The sequence below is a fragment of the Equus quagga genome, chromosome 12, assembly GCF_021613505.1.
Source record: "Equus quagga isolate Etosha38 chromosome 12, UCLA_HA_Equagga_1.0, whole genome shotgun sequence".
NCBI classification, from domain to species: domain Eukaryota; kingdom Metazoa; phylum Chordata; class Mammalia; order Perissodactyla; family Equidae; genus Equus; species Equus quagga.
In genome coordinates, this window is record NC_060278.1 from 17,283,219 (window position 1) to 17,303,817 (window position 20,599).

Here is a 20,599-nt window from a genome sequence, read left to right on the forward strand (position 1 = left end):
CTAACACGCTGGCGGGATTGGTTTATTGCTCAAGAAGAAAGAGAACCTGCAATTTAGTAGACTTTTGCCATTTCCTGTACCTCATGTTTCAAAAGTGTACTTCTGTCTTTGGAGAGAAGAAAGTTATCGGTGATTTGCAGAAATGGGAAACTTAGAGCAACATGTAAAGAAAGAAGCACCTGCTGTATACTTCTGTGCTTTTCTCACCATCTCTGATTTTTCCTTTGGTTTACTCAGAATCCTTGCGCTGGAGTCCAGGGATTGGGGCTGCTCTGGCCTCCGTGAGCGCTAGGTGCTCTCAGACACCTGTCACCTCATCCGTGCAGTCAGAAGTCCTTGGTACTTACCTTCTCTTGGCCTGTTTTTTCCTCTCAGCATTAGAGAGATAATTGTAAGCACTGTCCTGCCTGTGTTACACAATAGTTTTGGTGACCCAGGTGGAATACTTGACAAGTGTGCTTCACAGGTTGTGAATTCGCAGATATATCAGTTGTTGTCATTACAAGAAATTGTCATGGAGGTTATTTTGCTGAGGGTGAGGTTACCCTAGGACTTCATACCCATCAAGAGGTGGCAATCACTTTTCTCTTGGCTTCTGTCTCTGCTCTGAGCTGTTTCTTATGAGGCCTGGTTGGTGCGTGTGGACAGGGTTGTATCTAGTAGGAGAAGGATTGATGTCTAGAATTATTTTTAGTGTCACAGTCCCTCCCACCTTTCAGTATCTGTCAGCCTGTATTAGATTTTTTTTAAAATTATGTTTGTCAGCTTTTAAGTATGCTCAAAGGGAACTGCATTAAGAAAAATAAGGATCTTGAAGAAAATAATAAAAGATAGTAATAGACAATTTCCCTTCGATTTCATTGGCAATATATATGTATTTTATTTTCACTTGTGGTGAAATACATATAACATAAAATTTACCATTTTACCCATTTTAAGTGTACAATTCCGTAGTGTTAAGTATATTTACATCATTGTGCAGCCGTATCTCCAGAAGTTTCTCATCACACACAGCTCTATATCCACTAAACAACTTCCCGTTTCCCCCTCCCTCAGCCCCTGGCAACCACCTTTCTCCTGGGAGATAATTTTGAATGTTAGTAGTTGCACAAAAAGTTACTTTTTTTTTTCCCGTTGGGAGGAATAAGTAAAGCAAAAAATCTGAAAACTGTCAGCTTAGATTGTATCTTTGGAGCTCTTATTATTGCTCATTCATAAGGAAGTTTTTCTCTAGAAGGACAGATGTTTTGTGATGATTTCAGTTTCTATGTAAAACAATGATTGAGCATCACCATTGGAGAAAATGACAACTAAGACATTTTCAACTGTTTGCCAAACATACAGATTCTCTGACCAAAATTACTAGGTTGGTTAAAATAACATGAAGTGATTATAGAATTATGGCCTCTTTTAAGCTTTCAGCCTCTCGCCTGTGGCTCTTGGGTCTGTGGAGATCTGAATGTTCTGTCTGAATATATGTTTTGTGTGTGACATCTTGCATTTTTTTTTTCCCCAACAACAGCATGAACAGACTTAACACTTTGCCTCGCGGGTTTGGCTCCCTCCCGGCTCTCGAGGTCCTTGATCTGACTTACAACAACTTGAATGAAAGTTCTCTTCCTGGAAACTTCTTCTACCTGAGTAAGAAACTTTTAATTCTATAAATCTCCTTAAAACAGTCCTTTGCGTTCTAAAAGGGAAATTTATTTGCCGGGGCCCAAACTCCCAGAGAAATTATTGGAATCTATATTTTTTTCTTCACAGATTCCTTTTGAGTATTCCTCCATAGCTCAGCAGTATGTATATATGATATATAGTTACCTGACACCATTGTGCTGGAGTAGACTTGGTAATGTCATATTAACTTTCCAGGACAGATTATGTACCTAAATGAGGTCAAGTCTCATATTTAGCTAAGGAACTTGGCTTTCGTTTTAAAGAATGTGGAAAAAAAAATAAAAATAAAAAACCAAAACATGTGGCCTCTCCTGTTGCTTTTATAGGCTGTTTACCCAAGCATATTCTAAAAATATCCTTTAATAAACTCTCACAGAATTTTAAAAATTTCCAGCCATAATTCTTGTTTTAGGCCTTTAAAAAAGTACTCTTATTGATAATAGTCTGTATTGTCTAATATACAAACATTAAGAAATTGTTAGTCGCAGATGGACAGCGTTTATCCTTTTATACGCAAGCAGATTTCTTGCTGCAGATGCTCATAAAAATTAGGAAAAACGGAATTTTCTGAGAACTCCTGAAATATTTAGGAAAGAGTTGTTTTCCTTCAGTGAGAGTTCTGCTTTTCCAAATAGTGACATACATGGCATCTAGGAGTTCTGAATTTTCTGAGCTAGTCTCTAAAATTTCATTTTTTACCTTATCTAGACTCTTCTCTCAGACTTTCTCGAGCACCTGAAACCAACTCTAAAATATTTTCTGGGGCCATGGAAGCAATTGTTTTTATTACGTATGTTAACATACAGTTCTGTCAAGTTTTAAAACATTGGACTATAGTTAAATGTCAACAAACCAAACATGCATCAGATTATACTCCTCCTTTTTGGTTGAGGATAAAAAGATGGTTTAGGATTTTTAGCCTTCAGTAGTTTGGGTTCATGGTATTGTGTTATTTTGTGAACAAATCTGATTACTGATATTCTGTCTAAGTTAGGGTTTTCTTTATTTTTTAAACTCCATGTCATTATTTTAGCCCCTTTGTCTTCGTTTATTTTTGTCATTAAGGCTATAGAAACAAGTAATAATAATATAGCCTGATTGTGGAAACAATGAAATAGTGATTGTGGCCTTCATCACCAGAAAGCCTTTTAGTTGTTTCTTTCTTTTTAACATAGTTGCATTTACGTGAAAGAGCCCTTTTACACTAAGTACTGATATAAATGACACAGTGGTTTTCTTTGTTTTACTTTGGATGCAAATCAAGCCATAAATGTGATTCGGAAGTAATAGGAGAAAAGTAGCTATCTTTTCTGAAAGCGTATTGCGACTCCGTGCCAGAAACTGCTGGTCCCCAGTTGTTAATTGTGTCAGTCCTCTTGGATATAGCTGTTTTCCTGAACACGCCAGCCCCACAATAAGCCAGTAAATCTAAGTTTGACCTGCTTGTTATTATCGTGAGCCCTAGGTATGTCACTGGCTTTTCACCAAGCCAAGGTTATTAATCAAAGCTGACTCCCTTGTATTGATCAGACCTCAAATGGTTGGGTTCCATGCCACCCTGTTTATATATTGCTGTTTAATTTGCAGCCACCCTGCGTGCACTCTATCTAAGTGACAACGATTTTGAAATCCTGCCTCCAGATATTGGGAAGCTCACAAAGTTGCAGATAGTAAGTAATTTATCTAAATTCTCAGAAAATCAATTCACTTCTGCAGCCCTTGTAGGAGCAGAATCAAGTCAATTTGAGCAGGAGTGTGGTTTGTTTTGCAGGAATAAACCACTACTCCTGAAACTGTTTCTTGTTCATCTCCAGACACTTGTAAATAAATTGGAAGGATTGAGCCTTGTAAGAAGAGAGGGCACGAAAGAGGACAAGAGTTTCTGTTGAGCACCTCTTGGTGTGAAAATTGTTTTGACAACTCCTTGTTTTCTTATATTTAGCTCAGCCTTAGGGATAACGACCTGATCTCGCTGCCTAAGGAAATCGGGGAGCTTACTCAGCTCAAGGAACTCCACATTCAGGGGAACCGCCTGACCGTCCTGCCCCCAGAACTAGGTAAGGTTGCTGATGAATGATCTGAGTTCTGGGTTTAGTTAATAATGATGATCCAGATGCTGCAATTCTGCACAACCCTCTCTCGTCTTCTTGGCAAATCTCCTCCACCGAGGCACCCAATTCTGATCATTTCTAGTAGCATTTGTCCTTGGCCAGAGGTTAGCTGTTATGGGTTTGACCTGCCCTGATGCTGTGTTCAGCAGCTGCAGCATCCAGTGTCTCAGAAACTGTAGACAGAAGATGACCCAGCTCAGCTGCTTGCACAGGGTAGTGGAAAGAGCCTGAGATAGTGGTAATAGTCTCATTTATGGCTCCTCCTTTACTAGCTAGTGATGTTTGTTTTTATCAAACCATCACTCTTATTTTTTTTAATCCCTTAATTTTTTGTTTTAATCCCTTGAAAACTTTTACCAAATAATTAAAGTATTTATGATAGCTGCTTGAAAATACCTTTTCCAGTCATGAATTTGGTTCTCTCCTGATTCCATCTCCAGTGGGAACTGTGAAACATATTCCAGCTGATATTCCCCAGTCCTGCTCCCAGGGTGGCTGAATCTTACCACTCTGCCTCGTCATTCAGATGGTCCGGGGTGGGCTAACGACGTCCCTCAGAGGTAACGTCCAGACCAGTTATTCTGTGACTGAGGTTATGCTGCTCTTCTGGGAAAGTTTCATGAGTTCACTTTTCTTTTCTCGTGTAGACTCTCGGAATCCTCTCATTGCTTCAATACATTGAACTGCACTGTTTCCCAAACTATGACTATTTGCTTTTCTGCACCAAAATACCATAGTTTTAAAAAACACATTCAACCCAAAGTTCTTTGAGGAAGTACCTCAAATGCGTCTGGTGGTTTTACAGAGGCCAGTTATTCTCAATTAGGATGGCAGCTCCATGAGCGCAGAAGTTTATATTTGTCCCCTGCTCTGTCCCCGGTGCCTGTCATGTGCTAGGTATGAAGTAGGTGTCAAGGGACATGTACTGAATGAGTGAATGAAACAAGGACCTCAGATAGCAAGGTGTTGGGAAGGCCACCAGGAGGCGGAGTTTGACTGCTCTCCAGAGTCGCGCTGTCCGGTATGGGAGCCACAAGACACATTCCAAGTCCTCAGTAGCCACAGGTGGCCCCATTGGAAAATGCAGATAGAGAACATTTCCATCAGTACTTCCAAAGGGAAGTTCTGTTGGGCAGCACTGGTCCAAAGGAAGAGCATTCACATGATTTCATGGAACAAATGTAAAGTTTCACCCCCGCTTTTCCCATCTGCTTTAGCTCCTTCGTTGGTGTAAAAAGTCTAGAGGCATTTGTTATTGATTTTAAGGGCTGAGGCCTTCCCTTCTCTAAGTTACAAGGAGCCAAGTCTCACTTTAGGAACAGGCTACAGGCTAAAGGATCAGGAAAAGATCTTTGCAAAAGTTTTTAAGGCACAAAACTTCTCGTCAAAAGAAAGATTCTGTATGGTGACTGTGAACCATTGGTGTTAGCATGAGTAACACCTGGGACTTTTGCAGACTACAGATACTGCTCCCTCCCCAGCCTGCTGAATCAGAACCTGCACACGTGAGACTAATTCTTGTGTAGTTGGTAACGCTCCCTCAGTGCTTCTGGCGTGCATACTTGGTTAGTGTGATTAAAAGAAGTGAAAAAAACAATGTGTATTTTGTTGTCGTTTTATTTTATTTCATTTTTCAAGCCATGAGGCACTGTAGGTCATTAGATTAATCAATGATTTCCATCAGGTAATAATTTGTTAGAAAAATACTTAGTTGAACCCACATATACATATGTACTTAAATGTCTTGGAATCTTACTCATATTGCCCATCTTATTTCAGTCCTGCCTGTAGTCATATTTGTCTCATGTTTCTGTTAAGCTCCCCAATAACAAGTTAGATATTTTTTATTCAAGAGTAGAATTGAGAGGGGCTGGCCCCGTGGCCGAGTGGTTAAGTCTGTGCGCTCCGCTGCAGGCGGCCCAGTGTTTCGTTGGTTCGAGTCCTGGGCGTGGACATGGCACTGCTCATCAAACCATGCCGAGGCAGCATCCCACATGCCACAACTAGAAGGACCCACAACGAAGAATATACAACTATGTACCGGGGGGCTTTGGGGAGAAAAAGGAAAAAATAAAAATTAAAAAATTAAAAAAAACAGAGTAGAATTGAGAAGGAAATTGTTAAATGACTTTATTTTTGCGAGCTATACCTAGAAAAGCTTAATCTCAACATCTGTCTGGTGGCAGTTTTCCCTAATTGCAGGCAAACACTTAGCTAGAAATAAATGATAAACCCCTGGGAGTTTCTGTTAAAAATCTCAACTCAAGATGGAGACAGATGTATTATTTATTTTTGGACAGTGATTTTTTTCAAGTCAAGAATAAAATAATACACAGTCATGTAATAGTAGCTATTATAATAGCAGCCAGTATGTATTAAGGCCTCGTGTGCCCTGGCCCTATGATAAAGTGCTTTTTCTGCTCTGTCTCCTGGAATCGTCATAAGAATAGTAAGCCAACTTTTTAGAGGAGAGAAAACTGAGGCATAGAGAGGGTTGCTGACTTGTCCATAGGGATCCAGTTATTGAGTCACGGAGGCAAGATTTGGACCCTGATAGTCTGTCCTCCAGGCCCATATTCCTAACCTCTGCAGTCTAGTTCTTCCCATCTGTGTCCTACTAAGAGGATTCCTAGAATGCGGTTTCCAAGTTGGAACAAAACACGACACCTGCCCAGCCCCCGCCCCACAATGGTGGCAGGAGGAGAGTGATACAGTGTGAACAATTGCATGCCTGGCACCAGGATGGGGGCAGCAGGGCTAGAATAACACTGTGTGAAATGCAGATGAGGTGGCATCTGCAAAACGAATTGCTCTGCTGGTACTCCATTCCAGGCCACTTGCATTGTCCCAGAGGTTCTTTCCCCTCAGTAAATATCCAGCCACAGGAGGAATGTCTTTTGTTTGGCTGTGTACTCCATATCTGAGGTGATCTGGAGCTGCCTGGCTGGCTGACGAACTGTGGTAGGGACTGAAGTACTTGAAGCTTATTATATCTGTTCCTACAGCACCCACTGGCTGCAGGGTGCATTTTTTTTTTTTTTTTTTTTTGAGGAGGAAAATTTCGCTCTGAGCTAACTACTGCCAATCCTCCTCTTTTTGCTGAGGAAGACTGGCCCTGAGCTAACATCGTGCCCATCTTCCTCTACCTTTATATGTGGGATGCCTATGACAGCATGGCATGCTAAGTGGTGCCATGTCCACACCCGGGATCTGAACCAGTGAACCCCGGGCCGCTGAGAAGCAGAACGTGCGAACTTAACCACTGTGCCACCGGGCTGGCCCCTGCAGGGTCCATTTTAAAGTACAGCTAGTGATCTCTCCCCTGTGTATTCATTTTTTTTCTTTTACATATCTGAATATGCAGGGTAAATGCTTTTGAGATTTCTGTGAAGTTTCCTTTAAAAATAAATTTGGAGTTTCTTAAGTTGAGACCTTGTTGGTAAGAGTATTTGAACCAAGCAAGAGACTTCAGATGAGTTCTGATTTGTCAGATCTAAGGACGTGCAAGGATGACACAAAATAAAGTCAGGGGCTTGGTGGGAGTTTTCTTATGTAATTGTATTACTTTCCTATTGTGCATCCCTGAATAAGCTACTTTAACCGTTATGCCTGGTTCCTAAACTGTAAAGCACTTGATTTGATGTTAGTCCATATTCCTATAGGAAATTAGATAGCAGTTGGGTCTGTCATTCACCCATTCATTTATTCATTCCTTCAAACATTTATTAAGTTCTTATTTTACAACAGGTTTTGTCTCCAAGGAAGTTCCTTTTCCAATAAAGTAAAATTCACTTATTCGACAGCTGTTTATTGAGTCCCTGCTTCATGTTTTATTTCCTGAGGATAAATCAAGAGACAAAACACCCCTTATGACATTCTGGTGGGGGAGGATGGATGGATAGATGGATGGATGGATAGATAGCAAGCATATCAGATGATGCTAAGTGCTCTGGGAAAAAATTAAGCGTGGGAGGTATCCACATAGAGGGGAAGGTCTTGCTGTATTATACAGAATGATCAGAGAAAGCCTCACTCATAAGGTGGTGTCATTTAAGCAGAGACCCAAAGAAGGGAGGGAGCTTTCCTGGCAGAGGGAAGAGCAAGGGCAAAGGTGGGCATGTGTCTTGAGGAACAGCAAGACTAGTGTGGCTGGAACAGAGTGAGCGAGGGGGAGAGTTGGAAGAGATGAGCTTAGATAGGAAGTGGGACTAGGTCACATGGGATCTTGTAGGGCATCGTAAGGATGTTGGCTTTCACTCTGAGTGAGATGGTACAGTAGGCTGAATAAGGGTACCCTAAGGATGCCCCCATCCTTATCATCAGAACGTAGGAAGATGTTACATTGCCTGGTTAAAGGACTCTTCAGATGTGACTTAGAATCTTGACATGGGGAGGTTATCCTGAATTACCAAGGTGAGCTCAGTGTAATCACGAGTCCTTAGAGGTGGGAAGCAAGAGGATCAGAGACAGTAGTAGAAGATGTGATGACAGAAACAAGAGGTTGGAATCATGTCTGGAAGGGGCCAGGAGCCAAGGAACATGGGCGGCCTCCAGCAGCTGGAAAAGACAAGGCAGTAGAATTTCTCTGAAGCCTCCAGAAGGAGTGCAACCCTTCTGCATTCATCCAGATGGTGGTAGTGGTCAGATTCTGGGTCTGTTTCAAAGGTAGAACTAACGGGAATCTGTGATGTTTTAGATGAAAGGGGAGAGAGGGAAGATTGACTGTGAGGTTTTGGACCTGGGGAACTAGCAGGATGGGGAAGATAGTGGGAAGGGGGGTTGGGGAGATGTGGGAGGAGAGGAGCTAGTCGTGAGCTGAGTTTGGGTGTCCTCAATTTCAGATGCCTTTTGGATGTCTAATCAAGAAGGCAACTGGATATTAGGATCTGGAGTTCAGGAGAGAAATCTGGGCTGCATGTATAATTTGGGGCGTTATCAGCTTAAATGTGATGCCACAGATTGGATGAGGTCCCTTAAATGTGACCGTAAAGGGTGGAAGAGAGAGCCGTGAAGCACTGGTTCATAAACACTGAAAGCAGAAGGATTGGAGACCTTTATGAGTCAGGCTGCCTCCCAGGCGAGCATCTGTGGCAGTCTCGGTGGCTGTGGTGCCCCTGGCTGGCCCCGTGTGCTCATGCAGTGGGTATGCTTTCGCTTCATAGGAAAAATGGGTTCCCTTATGAGGCAGATTGAGGCTGCTCCTTTTTTCCTGACCCCTGCTAACTCTGCCAGCGAAGGAGTGAAATAGACACAATTGAAATGGTCTCCTGAGTCTGCCTGAATCTAAGTCTCTTTGGACCCGTATTTTCAGCCAGCAGCTAATCTCTGCTTCTAAAAAGCAGCAGTGTGACTAACTGAAGTTTCGCCCACTTTTAATTAATGGGAGAATTAATTAGTGGAGTGGAGAAAGGGCCTGCATTGGTAGGGGAGGAAGGGAAGGCAGGCATCCTGACCAATCTTCAGAAGAGATAAAGCTGCGGAGTCAACAGCCTTATGGTGGTTTCAGAGCTCGTGTCTCTGTGGGCCATCTTTTGTTCTGCTTTTGCATTTTGTCGCGTGCACGTGAGACAGTTGTGGTCTTATGAGCTGGAGATGTGAGATGTATGTTTTCGTATGGTCTCTTTCCTAAGTTTTCCAGGGTTCAGTTAGTTGCTCTTGATGGAATCATTTCTGGTTTCTTGGCTTCGAGACGGTCGTGAGACCTCTTCTCCTGCTTTTGTCAGCCAGATAATTGCCGTTGGTGAAGGAAATTGCATTGGTCAGTTAGGCATGCAAGAAACCAAAGTGTTTGAGATGTCAGAACCTTATCTACACCAGTTTGTGTATCCTTTGAGAGCAATGCTACATACACCTGGGCTCACTGCCTTTCTGACCTACTGTATGTGTCAGTAATCAATAGCAATTTTTATTACAGAAATATGAGAAGCATATGTATTCTTTCTAGCGTGCTCCTGAACGGTGGAAACGAATATTAATCCCATTCAGAGAGTAAATGTTGTCGTGAATGAGTTTCCCTCCAGTTGTATTTTCCAGAACGGACAGAATTCAGAAAGAGTGGATATACCAGCCTAAAATCCTTCCATTACACCTCTTAATCCTTTTCTTTATGGGCATTGAGAAGCTGCAGAAAAATCTTGTCTACTGAGGCAGGCAAGAAGGCAATGCAGTGTTCTCTCTTTGGTCAATCAAGTCCCAGGTTATAAGTGTCTTGTTTATCTTCTCCTGTGTTATTGTCACTCTGTCAGTTGATTCCCAATGATCTCATCCAGAGGTTTACAACGTGCTGAAATGTATGCAGTAGATGGTAAGGCTTTGTCTCTTCCTCACTGGGCTGGGGCTCCAGTCTCGCTCGCTATCCCAATTCCTTGCTCTGTAACTGTGGGTAAGTTATTTTATCTTCCATGCCTCATGTGGTATGAGGGTAATAATAACCCTACTTCAGAGTGTTGTTGTGAGGATTAAAATAATCTGTGTAAAGAATTTAGCCCCATGCCAGGAGTAAGTACAGCCGCTCAGTAAATGTTAGGTAAATGAACACAGGCACACAGGTGCGTGTGTATGGGTGTGTATAGTGTGTATACATGTACACACACCCCAGTGGATTTCATACTGTTAAACTCTGGCTGTTTAAAGGCTGCTTTTCTGAAACTTGGGCTCTTCTAAAACAGTCTAAGCATCGTGGTCGCCCCAAATCCCACCCTTTGACAGGGGAGAAGCAGTTAGCCGTCAGCGAGAACAAGAAGGTCCAAGACCTGAAGTGTCTGTTGCCCGCTGTGATTGGTGGGTTTATCAGGTGGTTAAAAGAAAGGCTGTTGAATTACCCTCCGGTGTACAAGCTGAGAAGAAGCCTGGGCGGTGTCAGAGAGAGAGGCCGGGGTAGAGAAGGGGAGGAGAAGGTGAAGATCAGAGGGAGTGGCTCTGCACGGCACACAGAGTGGACAGGAGGCTGGCAAGAAGCATCTCACTGCCACCCTTTCAATCGCATCATCATAATTTTAATAATATACTTTGTGTGTGTGTGTGTGTGTGTGTGAGGAAGACTGGCCCTGAGCTAACATCTGTTGCCAATCTTCCTCTTTTTGCTTGAGGAAGATTGTTGCTGTACTATCGTCTGTGCCAGTCTCCCTCTATTTTTATGTGAGATGCCACCACAGTGTGGTTTGATGAGCAGTGCTAGGTCTGTGCCCAGGGTCCGAACCTGTGAACCCTGGGCTGCCGAAGCAGCGTGTGTAAACTGAGCCACTGTACTACCAGGCTGGCCCCGATAATACACTTTTAATTTCACTAGTGATTTTCCAAGTCTCTGCCTTTTTGTGAGTTTATATGGAGGCTGGGAGCAGGTCACCTGGTTCTTCCACCTAGAAAGCTCTGTGGTTAGCTTTTTGCTTGGACCATTGGTGGCTTCATTCATTCCTTAATTCCTTCATTCATTCACTTGTTCACTTTTTGACATCCTTTGTATGAGTATAAACTTGTCCCTAAGTATTGAATACTTCGCAGTGTTTGCACTAATTAGATTCACTTCTTCATCCCATATTAAGATATTAAACTGCCTCTCTGCAAGAAGCAATTGTTTTCCAATTGTTTAATTTCTCCCTGTCTTATGTTACCTTTTGTGATAGTGCTCATTTCATTGACGATTTTTTTCCTCCTCCCAGAACTTGTGATAATCATTGTTCTGAACTAATTGTCCACATTTTTTAATATTACTGATGTGTGCATACACTGTAATCCTTTTGCCACTTGTCTACATATTAGTAATTTATTTCACATGTAAAGCACACTAAACCCGTCTTTCTAAATCTTTATTATTTTGTTATAAATGAAAACTGTTAAAGATCCAGAATGTGATGTCTGACTCCTTTGGAGTTGGGCAAACTAGTTTAGCTATGCTGTGCAGTCTTTTAACTCTTTTCTTAAGAAAAGATGTAACAGCAGTTATTAACCATCTCTAGAATAATCAGACACCAAGGACATAGTAAGAAGTTAAAAAAATTTTCTAGATTCTCTATTCTGAATAATTATCCACCCTAACCCCAGGCCACTTTATATTGTTATCAGAATTGGTTTTCTCTATCTAAATCCTGTTACTTGTGAAAGGTAGAGATGGGTCACGATCTGTTAATTAGGCTAAGAAGTGGTCCTTCTGAATTTGTCATCTTTCCTATTTCTCTTCTCCTTGATTTTGTTGATGATGTCCATCTTAGACTTGTGAATGAAGTCAAGACATGGGACTGCGTAATTGAGAGGGCGGTATGTGGCACCAGGTTGCCTAGGGTGCGGTCCTGTCTCTACTCATCACAGGATGGGTGACCTTGAGCGTGTCACTTACCCATATGGTAGTCACTGGCCATAATTAAGTAGCACTTGGCCTTTTTCCAATGGGGGTACAGTTTCTAGTTCACTGAGATCCTCACCTGACCCAGTTAAGATTCCTGACAAAATGAAAATGAAGAAATTACATAACAGAATTATACAATGTTTTGGATATTTTGTTTTCCTTTTAAAATTAATTTTAATATACAAAAATATAGCACAATATCATGATCCTATTACTGACTGGACAGTTGTAGGATTCATAAAGTTTAGTTTGGAATGCTGCTGGCGATGTGGTCTGGATAATGATGCATGAGTTTAAAACTATACAATAAACATAGTCTCATTTCAAACTCATTTGTAGAAAATGCCCAGAATTTGAGACTTTTTGGAAGTGCTATTGGTCCAGACTCCTCACTTGCATTATTGGGGTTTTTTTGCTCCTCCTACTACATTCCTTTCACTGGCCTCTGTATGCACTTGAGTTTGTAAACCCTAATTTTACTCCTGGACCCAGTCTTTCTGTGTTGGAAACAGTGGCCGCATGCAGGAGTCTAGTGGCTGGGTGCAGGAAGCATTCGGTGCCCCTTGGTTCCGTAACAGTTGCTCCTGCTGTTATTCATCTTATCAATATTTTCAGTAGTGCTCTTCATCTCTGTCTCTCCCCTTTAGAAGAAGTGGCTGATTCTGGCTCTGAGATCCTCCTCCCGGAAGCCCTCAGAGAAAGTTGCTGTCAAGAGCTGGGTGAGATGGAGGAGTCTGGCACAAGGGCTTGTGATGAGCAGGGAGAAGTGGGTGCAGGTCTTCAGAGAGGAGCCAGGGAGAAGGAAGAGAAAGGAGGCAGGAGGTGCTGGTGCACGTCTTTGCATGTTTATATCCTTTATGGGTTAAAGGTTTATCATTTTAGTGTTTTGTGTTGATCCAAAGAAGCCAAAAGAATGTAAGAGGAGAGAGCGAATATTTCTTGAGCATGTAAACTGTCCCATTAGGCATTTTATATGTCTTCTCATTTAAATCTCACGATAGCTGTGGGAAGTTGGGGGCTTTCTCCCCATTTTGTGGGTGGGGAATAATAAGGCTCTGAGAGGTTTAGTCACCTGCTGAGGTCACACAGCCAGTTAGACTAGAGCTGGCCTGTAGAACACATGCCACAAGCTGTGCTAACTACGCCAGGTTAACCAAGGGTAGGACCATTTGCTAATTCTGTTTTGTGCCATTTCTGGAACAAAGCAAAATATATTAGTCTAGGGCCAGCCCTGGTGGCCTAGTGGTTAAAGTTCAGCATACTCTACTTTGGTGACCCAGGTTTGGTTCCTGGTCGTGGAATCACACCACTCATCTGTCAGTTGCCATGCTGTGGTGGCGGCTCACATAGAAGAACCAGAAGGACATAGAACTAGAAAATACAACTATGTACTGGGGCTTTGGGGAGAAAAATAACATTAGTCTATGTAAGAAATAACATTTTTATGAATAAAAGGCTCTGTGGGTCAGATACCAGTGAAGATACGCACTCCAAAAGACATAACTGTTAGTCTCTGAAATGGTTGCCAAACGCCATGAGATGTTAGCTTAATAGAGTGGTAAGCGGCAGGTACTTTCTGCGTGGAATTATAGACGCTGCCACTTGTGCAAAATCGAATTTGTCAATTGGTCACGAACATGTTTGAAGTTACTTTTAAGCTAGGTAGAATTTGTAAATACCTCAGTTTTTACACAAAATATCATCATTTACAAAATAATTTTATAGACTTTATCTCAACTCTATAATCTAGGCAAGGAGAGCTCTTTGGCCACCATTTAAAGATGGCGAAACTGAGCCAGCTTTGATGGCCTAGCAGTTACGGTTCGGCGCTCTCTGCTCTGGTGACCTGGGTTCAGCTCTTGGGTGTAGAACCACCCCACTCATCCATCAGTAACCGTGGTGTGGTGGTGGCTCATATAGAAGAACCAAAGATCTTACAGCTGTCCGCAACTATGTATTGAGGCTATGGGGGGTCAAAAGTAAGAAACAGAAAAAGGAGGAAGATTGGCAGCAGGTGTTAGCTTAAGGAGAATCTTCCCCCTGCCAAAGTAAAAAGGAAAAAAGATGGCAAAACCAAGATGTATAGGGAGCTAGTGACTTAGCCAAAGCTATGTTATTGACATGGCTTGTTACTGACGGAGTCAGATTTTTAGTTCATATCTTTTGACTTCAAAAATAAGTATTCCTCCTGATAGTATAGCCATAAATGTATTAACAATGAGCCAATAAAAAGTCATCATTGGGGCCTGCCCGGTGGTGCAGTGGTTAAGTTTGCATCTTCTGCTTCAGTGGCCCGGGGTTCGCAGATTCAGATCCCAAGTGTGGACCTACACACCACTTATCAAGCCATGCTGTGGCAGGCATCCCACATGTAAAAGAGAGGAAGATGGGTATGGATGTTAGGTCAGGGCCAGTCTTCCTCAGAAAAAGGAGGACGATTGGTGGCAGATCTTAGCTCAGGGCTAATCTTCTCAAAAAAAAGTCACCATTTATCATTAGATGACAGATTATCGTGATTCTAAACATATGCCTTAATTCTATTCTTTGAAAAATATGGAAAATGTGAGGGATAGGAAACTTTGAATTTTGACTTGAATTATATCACATGCTCTTACATTTTATTTCTGTGTTAATATTCCTTTTGCCATACTTCACAAAAAATAACGTATCCTATTCTTTGATTCCCGTGGTCTAGGTTGATAATCAAACATGACTCCCGTCAGGTCTCCTCCATGATATTTTTTAACAAGTTCCATTTTATATATTCGATTTCAGCGAATCTCGAGCCCCAGAAAATGCTTTAAGTGTGGATTTTAAAAATGCTAAGCGAATTATATTTCTGCCTGGTGAGTTATTGCTTTAAAGGGGGTGGGAAGTTGCAACACATAAAACGTTTCCATTCTGTCTTATAAATTTCAGGAAGCCCAATGTCAGGTTCATTGTGATTGAACATGTGCATCAATCTGTGTTAACGCCGGCTGGGAAAGCATGCCACTGTTTGCAGTGGACCATCCTTTGATTTAATAGGACACTAAATGTATTCTTGCCCTGGGAGAAATGCCGGCAGTACTGAGATTCCAGATGTAATTTTTTTTTTTTATTCCAGAGGCGTATCTGTAAATACAGTTCCTATCATCTGAACACATATATAATAGCTTGCATTTATGTAGCATCACCTTCAAAGCCTCTCTCATGTATAATATTATTCTTATATTAAAAATAAGCAGTGTTATACTGAGTCAGACCCGAATGGTATTGTGTGTGTGTGAATGTGAGTTTCTTTTGCAGGGGTTGGGGTTTGGAAGGGGCGAAGGATGATGTCCTTCATGTTGTCAACACCAGAAATTTAGTGATAGGATAAGCCAGAGCTTTGGGTCCAACTCCTCATGGGTCATAGTTATGTTTATTTAGACCTTTCCAGAATCATTCACGTTTTCAACCAAGTGTTAATTCCATAAGTTGACTACCTACTGCACGAAAGCATCTAGTGGTGCCATTTGTGCTTCTGTAGAGTCTTCGGCAGCAGCCCGCATTCTAATATTATTAAACACGCCCATGTTCACTGTCAGTACACGTTTGGCGATGTTCATAGGCATCAGTACTCTCTGTTGCCTTTTAGATTTGCTGTTTTAAGAAGAATGGCTCTTGTCCTTGGACAGCCCCTAGCTACCTTATTGTGTCAGATTCTGACCTCTGGCCCTGTATACGGTGTTTTCTTGTAATCTGTTGGGTTAAGGGAACTGCAGTAAATGAAACAGACATAATCTCTGCCCTTATAAGGGGAATCTTTGAAAGAAACAACTAAACAAAGAGTCGAAAATGACAAAACGGAAATTAAACTGATACCCAGATCTGCTAGAAGGTCAGCTCCAGTGTTACACTTGAGCTTGCTTCCTTCAGAGAAAAGAGAACGCCACCCTCTTCTCTCACCTGGGTTGCCCTAAGAACCTCCGAACTGGTTGCCCTGCTTCCTCTCTGGCTCCTTCCAGTCCAGTCTTCACACAGTAGTCAGGTTGGTTTTGTAAAATCCCAAATAGGATTATATCACTTCTGAGATTGGAATGCTTTAGTGTACTCTGTTGAGCTATGAGACCCCAAATGTTGAATATAAGTGGCAAGAGCAGACATCCTTATCTTACTCCTGATCTCAGTGGGAAGGCATCCAGTCTTTCCCCATTAAGTGTGTTTTCTGTGAGTTATTTGTAGATGACCTTAGTCAAGCTTAGGAAGTGCCCTTCAATTCCTTGTTTGTAGAATGATTTTATCATGAAAGGGTGTAGGATTTTGTCCATTGCTTTTTCTGTATCTGTTGAGATGATCATGTGGTTTTTATTTTTGGTATTTTCCTTTTTATGTATTTCTGGATTTGATTTACTAATATTTTGTTTTAAGTTCTTCCACTTTGTTCCGTTCATGAAGGATATTGGTCTGTAGTTTTTTTCTTGTCTTACAGTATGCTTTTGTATCAGGAATATCCTGGTCTCGTAAAACGTGTAAAATTGATATTATTCTTCTTTAAAGGTTTGAAAGAATTCATTAGTGAAGCCATCTGGGTCTTGAGTTTTCTTTGTGAAAAAGTTTTGAATTATGTATTCATTTTTTTTTCATAGATAGAAAGCTCTTCAGATTTTCTATTTTTTTAGTGTTGGTAATTTGCATATCTCAGATTTCGTGTATTTCTTCTAAATTGGTCTGTAGCATCTATAATGATGTCCCCATTTTCATTTGTGATACTAGTAATTTGTGCTTCTTTTTTCCTCCCTTTGATTGATCTAGCTAGATTTCATCAGTTTTATTGCTCTTTTCAAAAAAACCCGTGTTGTTGTTTCATTGAATTCCTTTATTCTTTGTTTTGTATTTCATTGACTTCCTTTTTTTCTGCTCATTTTGAGTACAATTTGCTTTGCTTTTTCTAACTTCTTTAGGGGAAAGCATAGATCATTGCTTTTGAATCTTTATTCTCTAGTATAAGCATTTAGAGAAATAAATTTCTCTCTAATCACTATTTTAGCTAGATCCCACATTTTTTGTTTTCATGATCATTCAGTTCAAAATATTTTCTAGTTTCCCTTGTAATTTCTTCTTTGGCATGTGGGTTATTTAGAAATGTTTTGTTTTCAAGTATTTGAAGATTTTATAATCATTTTATTATTGATTTCTAATTTAATTACATTATGATCATAAATTATAATCTATATGATTCTCAACTTTTTAAAATTTATTGACTTGTTTTATGGCCTAGCATGTTAATGATTTTTCCATGTGCACTCGCTATGTGAAATTATGTACCCTGTGAGATTATATACAGTGTTCTGTAAATGTCAGGTCAAATTGGTTGATATAAGCTCCAATAGCATAGTTTTTTTCTTGTCAGCTATCTTTTAAATAAGAAAAGGGAAAAATATCTTTAGTGTTTATTGACATATTTACCTTTTCTGGTGCTCTTCATTCCTTGATGTAGATACAGGTTTCCGTCTGATATCATTTACATCCTGAAGAATTTCCTTTTATACTTCTGCTAGTATAGTCCTTTGTGGCCACACATTCTCTCAGCTTTTCTTCATCTGAAATATCTATTTTGCCTTCATTTTAAAGGATTTTTTTTCATAGGTATAAAATTTTAAGTTGACAGTTTGGGGGTTTTTTTCCTTCCAACACTTCGAAGGTAGTGTTCTATTGTCTTCTGGTTTGTGTTGTTTTGGCTTCATTCTTGTGTTTTCTGTATATGTCTATTTTTCTACAGTTGCTTTTAAAATTTTCTCTTCATAAATGGTTTTCAGCAGTTTCATTATGTGCCTTCCTGTGGTTTCCTTTGTTCCTTCTTCTTGAGGGTTTTATGGAACTTCTTTGATATATGAGTTTATACTATTTATCAAATTTGATAAGTTTTTAGCCATTATTTCTATATTTATTTGTTTACTTATTTAGCTAGCTGTCCCTCATGTCTGTCTCTTCTTCTGGATGTCGTATTACACTTACGTTAGATTGCCTGGTGTCTTCCACAAGTCACCTGCACAAAACTTTTTGTTTTATCTTGTTTTGTTTCTTTTCAACCTTTTCCCCCCATTTATGCTTCAGTTGGATAGTTTCTTTTGCTTTGTCTTCAAGTTAATTGGTTTTTCTTTCTGCAGTGTCTAATCGCCTGATAAGCCTATTCAGTGAAATTTTCATTTCAGATCGTGTATTTTTCAGTTCAGTTGTAACCATATAGTTCTTCTCATTATTCTATTTGTCTATTAATAGTTCCTATTTATTTGCTTATGCTCATGTTTTCCTCTAATTTCTTGCACACATTTTAAATAGCTGTTTTCACATTTTTGTCTGCTAACACAATTTCTGAATCTGTTTCTGTTGACTGATTTTTCTCTTGTTGATAAATCACCTTTTTTTGTTTCTCTACATGTCTAGTGTTTTTTTTTTACTGTATGGTAGACATTTTGAATAGTATACTTTTGACTGGATGGATGTTATAATCTCTCTTCGTGGGCTGTTGAGTTTCCTTCTGGGAAGCAATTAATTTATTTCCCACCAGCTTGATTCTTTCAAGGCTTGTTTTTAACCTTGACTAGGGTTGGTCTGGACTAGCCTTTACTCCAGGGCTAGATCAGCCCTCTTCCTAAGACTTTCAGGATCTCTATCTAAGGAACAGGCTCTTCAGTGAGGTCTCTACTCTCTGGCTGATCAGAAAGTGAATGTTTCCTAGCCTTGTGCAAACTCCAGTAATTGTTTGGCTTACATGTCCTCTATAGTTCGTTCCCTGTTAGTTTATATTTTTCTTTCCTAGCCTGGAGGAGTCTTGCCCTGGACACTGCAGTTATTATTCAGCCAAAGAGTCATAGGAACTCTCTGCAGGTTTCTGGGGCTCTTTTCCTTTCTAGCTCCTTTCTTTCTACCACCCTGCCTCGAAAATTCCCATTACCTTGGTAGCCTCAAATGCTGATCTTTCTGCAACACCACTGTGGTTTGATCCCCCACTTCCTGCATGACTGTCTGGAACTGCTTCTGGGAGAAAATTAGGGTAATCGTGGGGTTCTTCTCATTTCACTTCTCTCAGGAATTATAGTCTGGGGCTGCCTATTGCCCAGTATCTAAAAGCAGTTATCCATTTTGTCCAGTTACTTCATCATAGCTCGAAGCAGAAGTCAGGATTAGTGTTTGGTAATCTTCACTGTGGGCAGGTGAAGTGAATGAATGAATACAGTTATTTTTCTGCCTCTTTCTTGCTCATTTACACAGCCTCAAGAAGTTACTTTAATTCACTTTATCCCTTCAACCTTGCACTCACTGGCTTGGTGTTGTAGCAGACATGGAAGTATTATCATGCTTTTCATCCTCCATGTTACTTCCAAATGTTCAGTAAGACCATTTCCACTTTCACTCTTGATATTACCACATTTTTAACCCCTAGAATAATCTCTTGGTCTTGACTGCTTTTTGGATTATCGTTTAAGCCACTGTTACAGCTAAGACCAGCCATGTAAGTTTGCAAGGGCTGCTGTAACAAATTATCACAGAGCGGGTGGCTTAAACAGCGGAAATTTATTTTCTTGTACTTGTGGAGGCAGGATGTTCTAGATGGTGGTATCAGTAGAATTGCTTCTTTTTCTGGCCTATAAGGGAAGGATCTCTTCTAGACCTCTCTCTTTGGTTCGTAGACGGCCGCCTTCTTGCTGTATCTTCATAGTTGTCCCTCTGATGTGCACGCATGTCTGGTGTTTCTCTCCATGTGTCCAAATTTCCTCTTCCTATAAGGATGCTGGTCGTATTGGATGAGGGCACACTCTAATGACCTCATTTTAACTAAATCACTTCTGCAAAGACCCTGTCTCCAGATATAGTCTCTTTCTGAGCTACTGGGAGTTAGGACTTCAACATGAACTTTTGGATGGAAGACACAATTGAGCCCGTAGCACCAATCATTTTTCTCATCTCTTTATTTATAAAACTTGGTGTAAAACTTGATGTCCTTTGAGACTGTGTCATTGTTCACATGGCTACTTATGGCTGTCGATCCCTTTTATTTTGCAACAATAGGTCAGGTTTCTTTAAGCCATCATTTTTTATCTTTTCGAGAATCACTGACTCCTTTGAGAAACCAGTGAAACCTATATAGAGCCACTCTCCCCAAAATATGTTTTCACATGTGAAACTTTACATATAATTTCGAGAATTTTAAAGGCTCCCAAATCCATCTATGGACCCTTCAATGTAGAATTTCCACCCCAGATATTCTTAGTTTTAACCCTTTGTTCTGGGTTCTATTTGCTGACTATCATTTATATATATCTGCCAGACTTTCTTCTGAATCACATGCAGGTAAAAAACAATGACTGAGCCCAAGATATGTGAATGGATTGTGCATGACGTTATAGCTGGAGAAAGAGGAAAGACATTCATCACTCATTTGATTGGTTCTCTTTTGAGTCTAGTTCATAGGATACAACGGTAGCTGGCCGTATATAAACTTTAA

General features: G+C 40.6%; 1 protein-coding gene across 3 annotated transcripts in view; it reads left to right on the forward strand.

Moving 5' to 3' along the window:
- The window catches only part of RSU1 (Ras suppressor protein 1), a 175,394-nt gene that overhangs the window by 47,511 nt on the left and 107,284 nt on the right, over positions 1–20,599 (forward strand). For all 3 annotated transcript variants that reach the window (XM_046679956.1, XM_046679958.1, XM_046679957.1), the window contains exons 5-7: positions 1,523–1,641; positions 3,265–3,347; positions 3,620–3,734. In XM_046679956.1, coding sequence (XP_046535912.1) covers positions 1,523–1,641; positions 3,265–3,347; positions 3,620–3,734 — 317 coding nt within the window. The remainder of the gene's footprint in view (positions 1–1,522; positions 1,642–3,264; positions 3,348–3,619; positions 3,735–20,599) is intronic.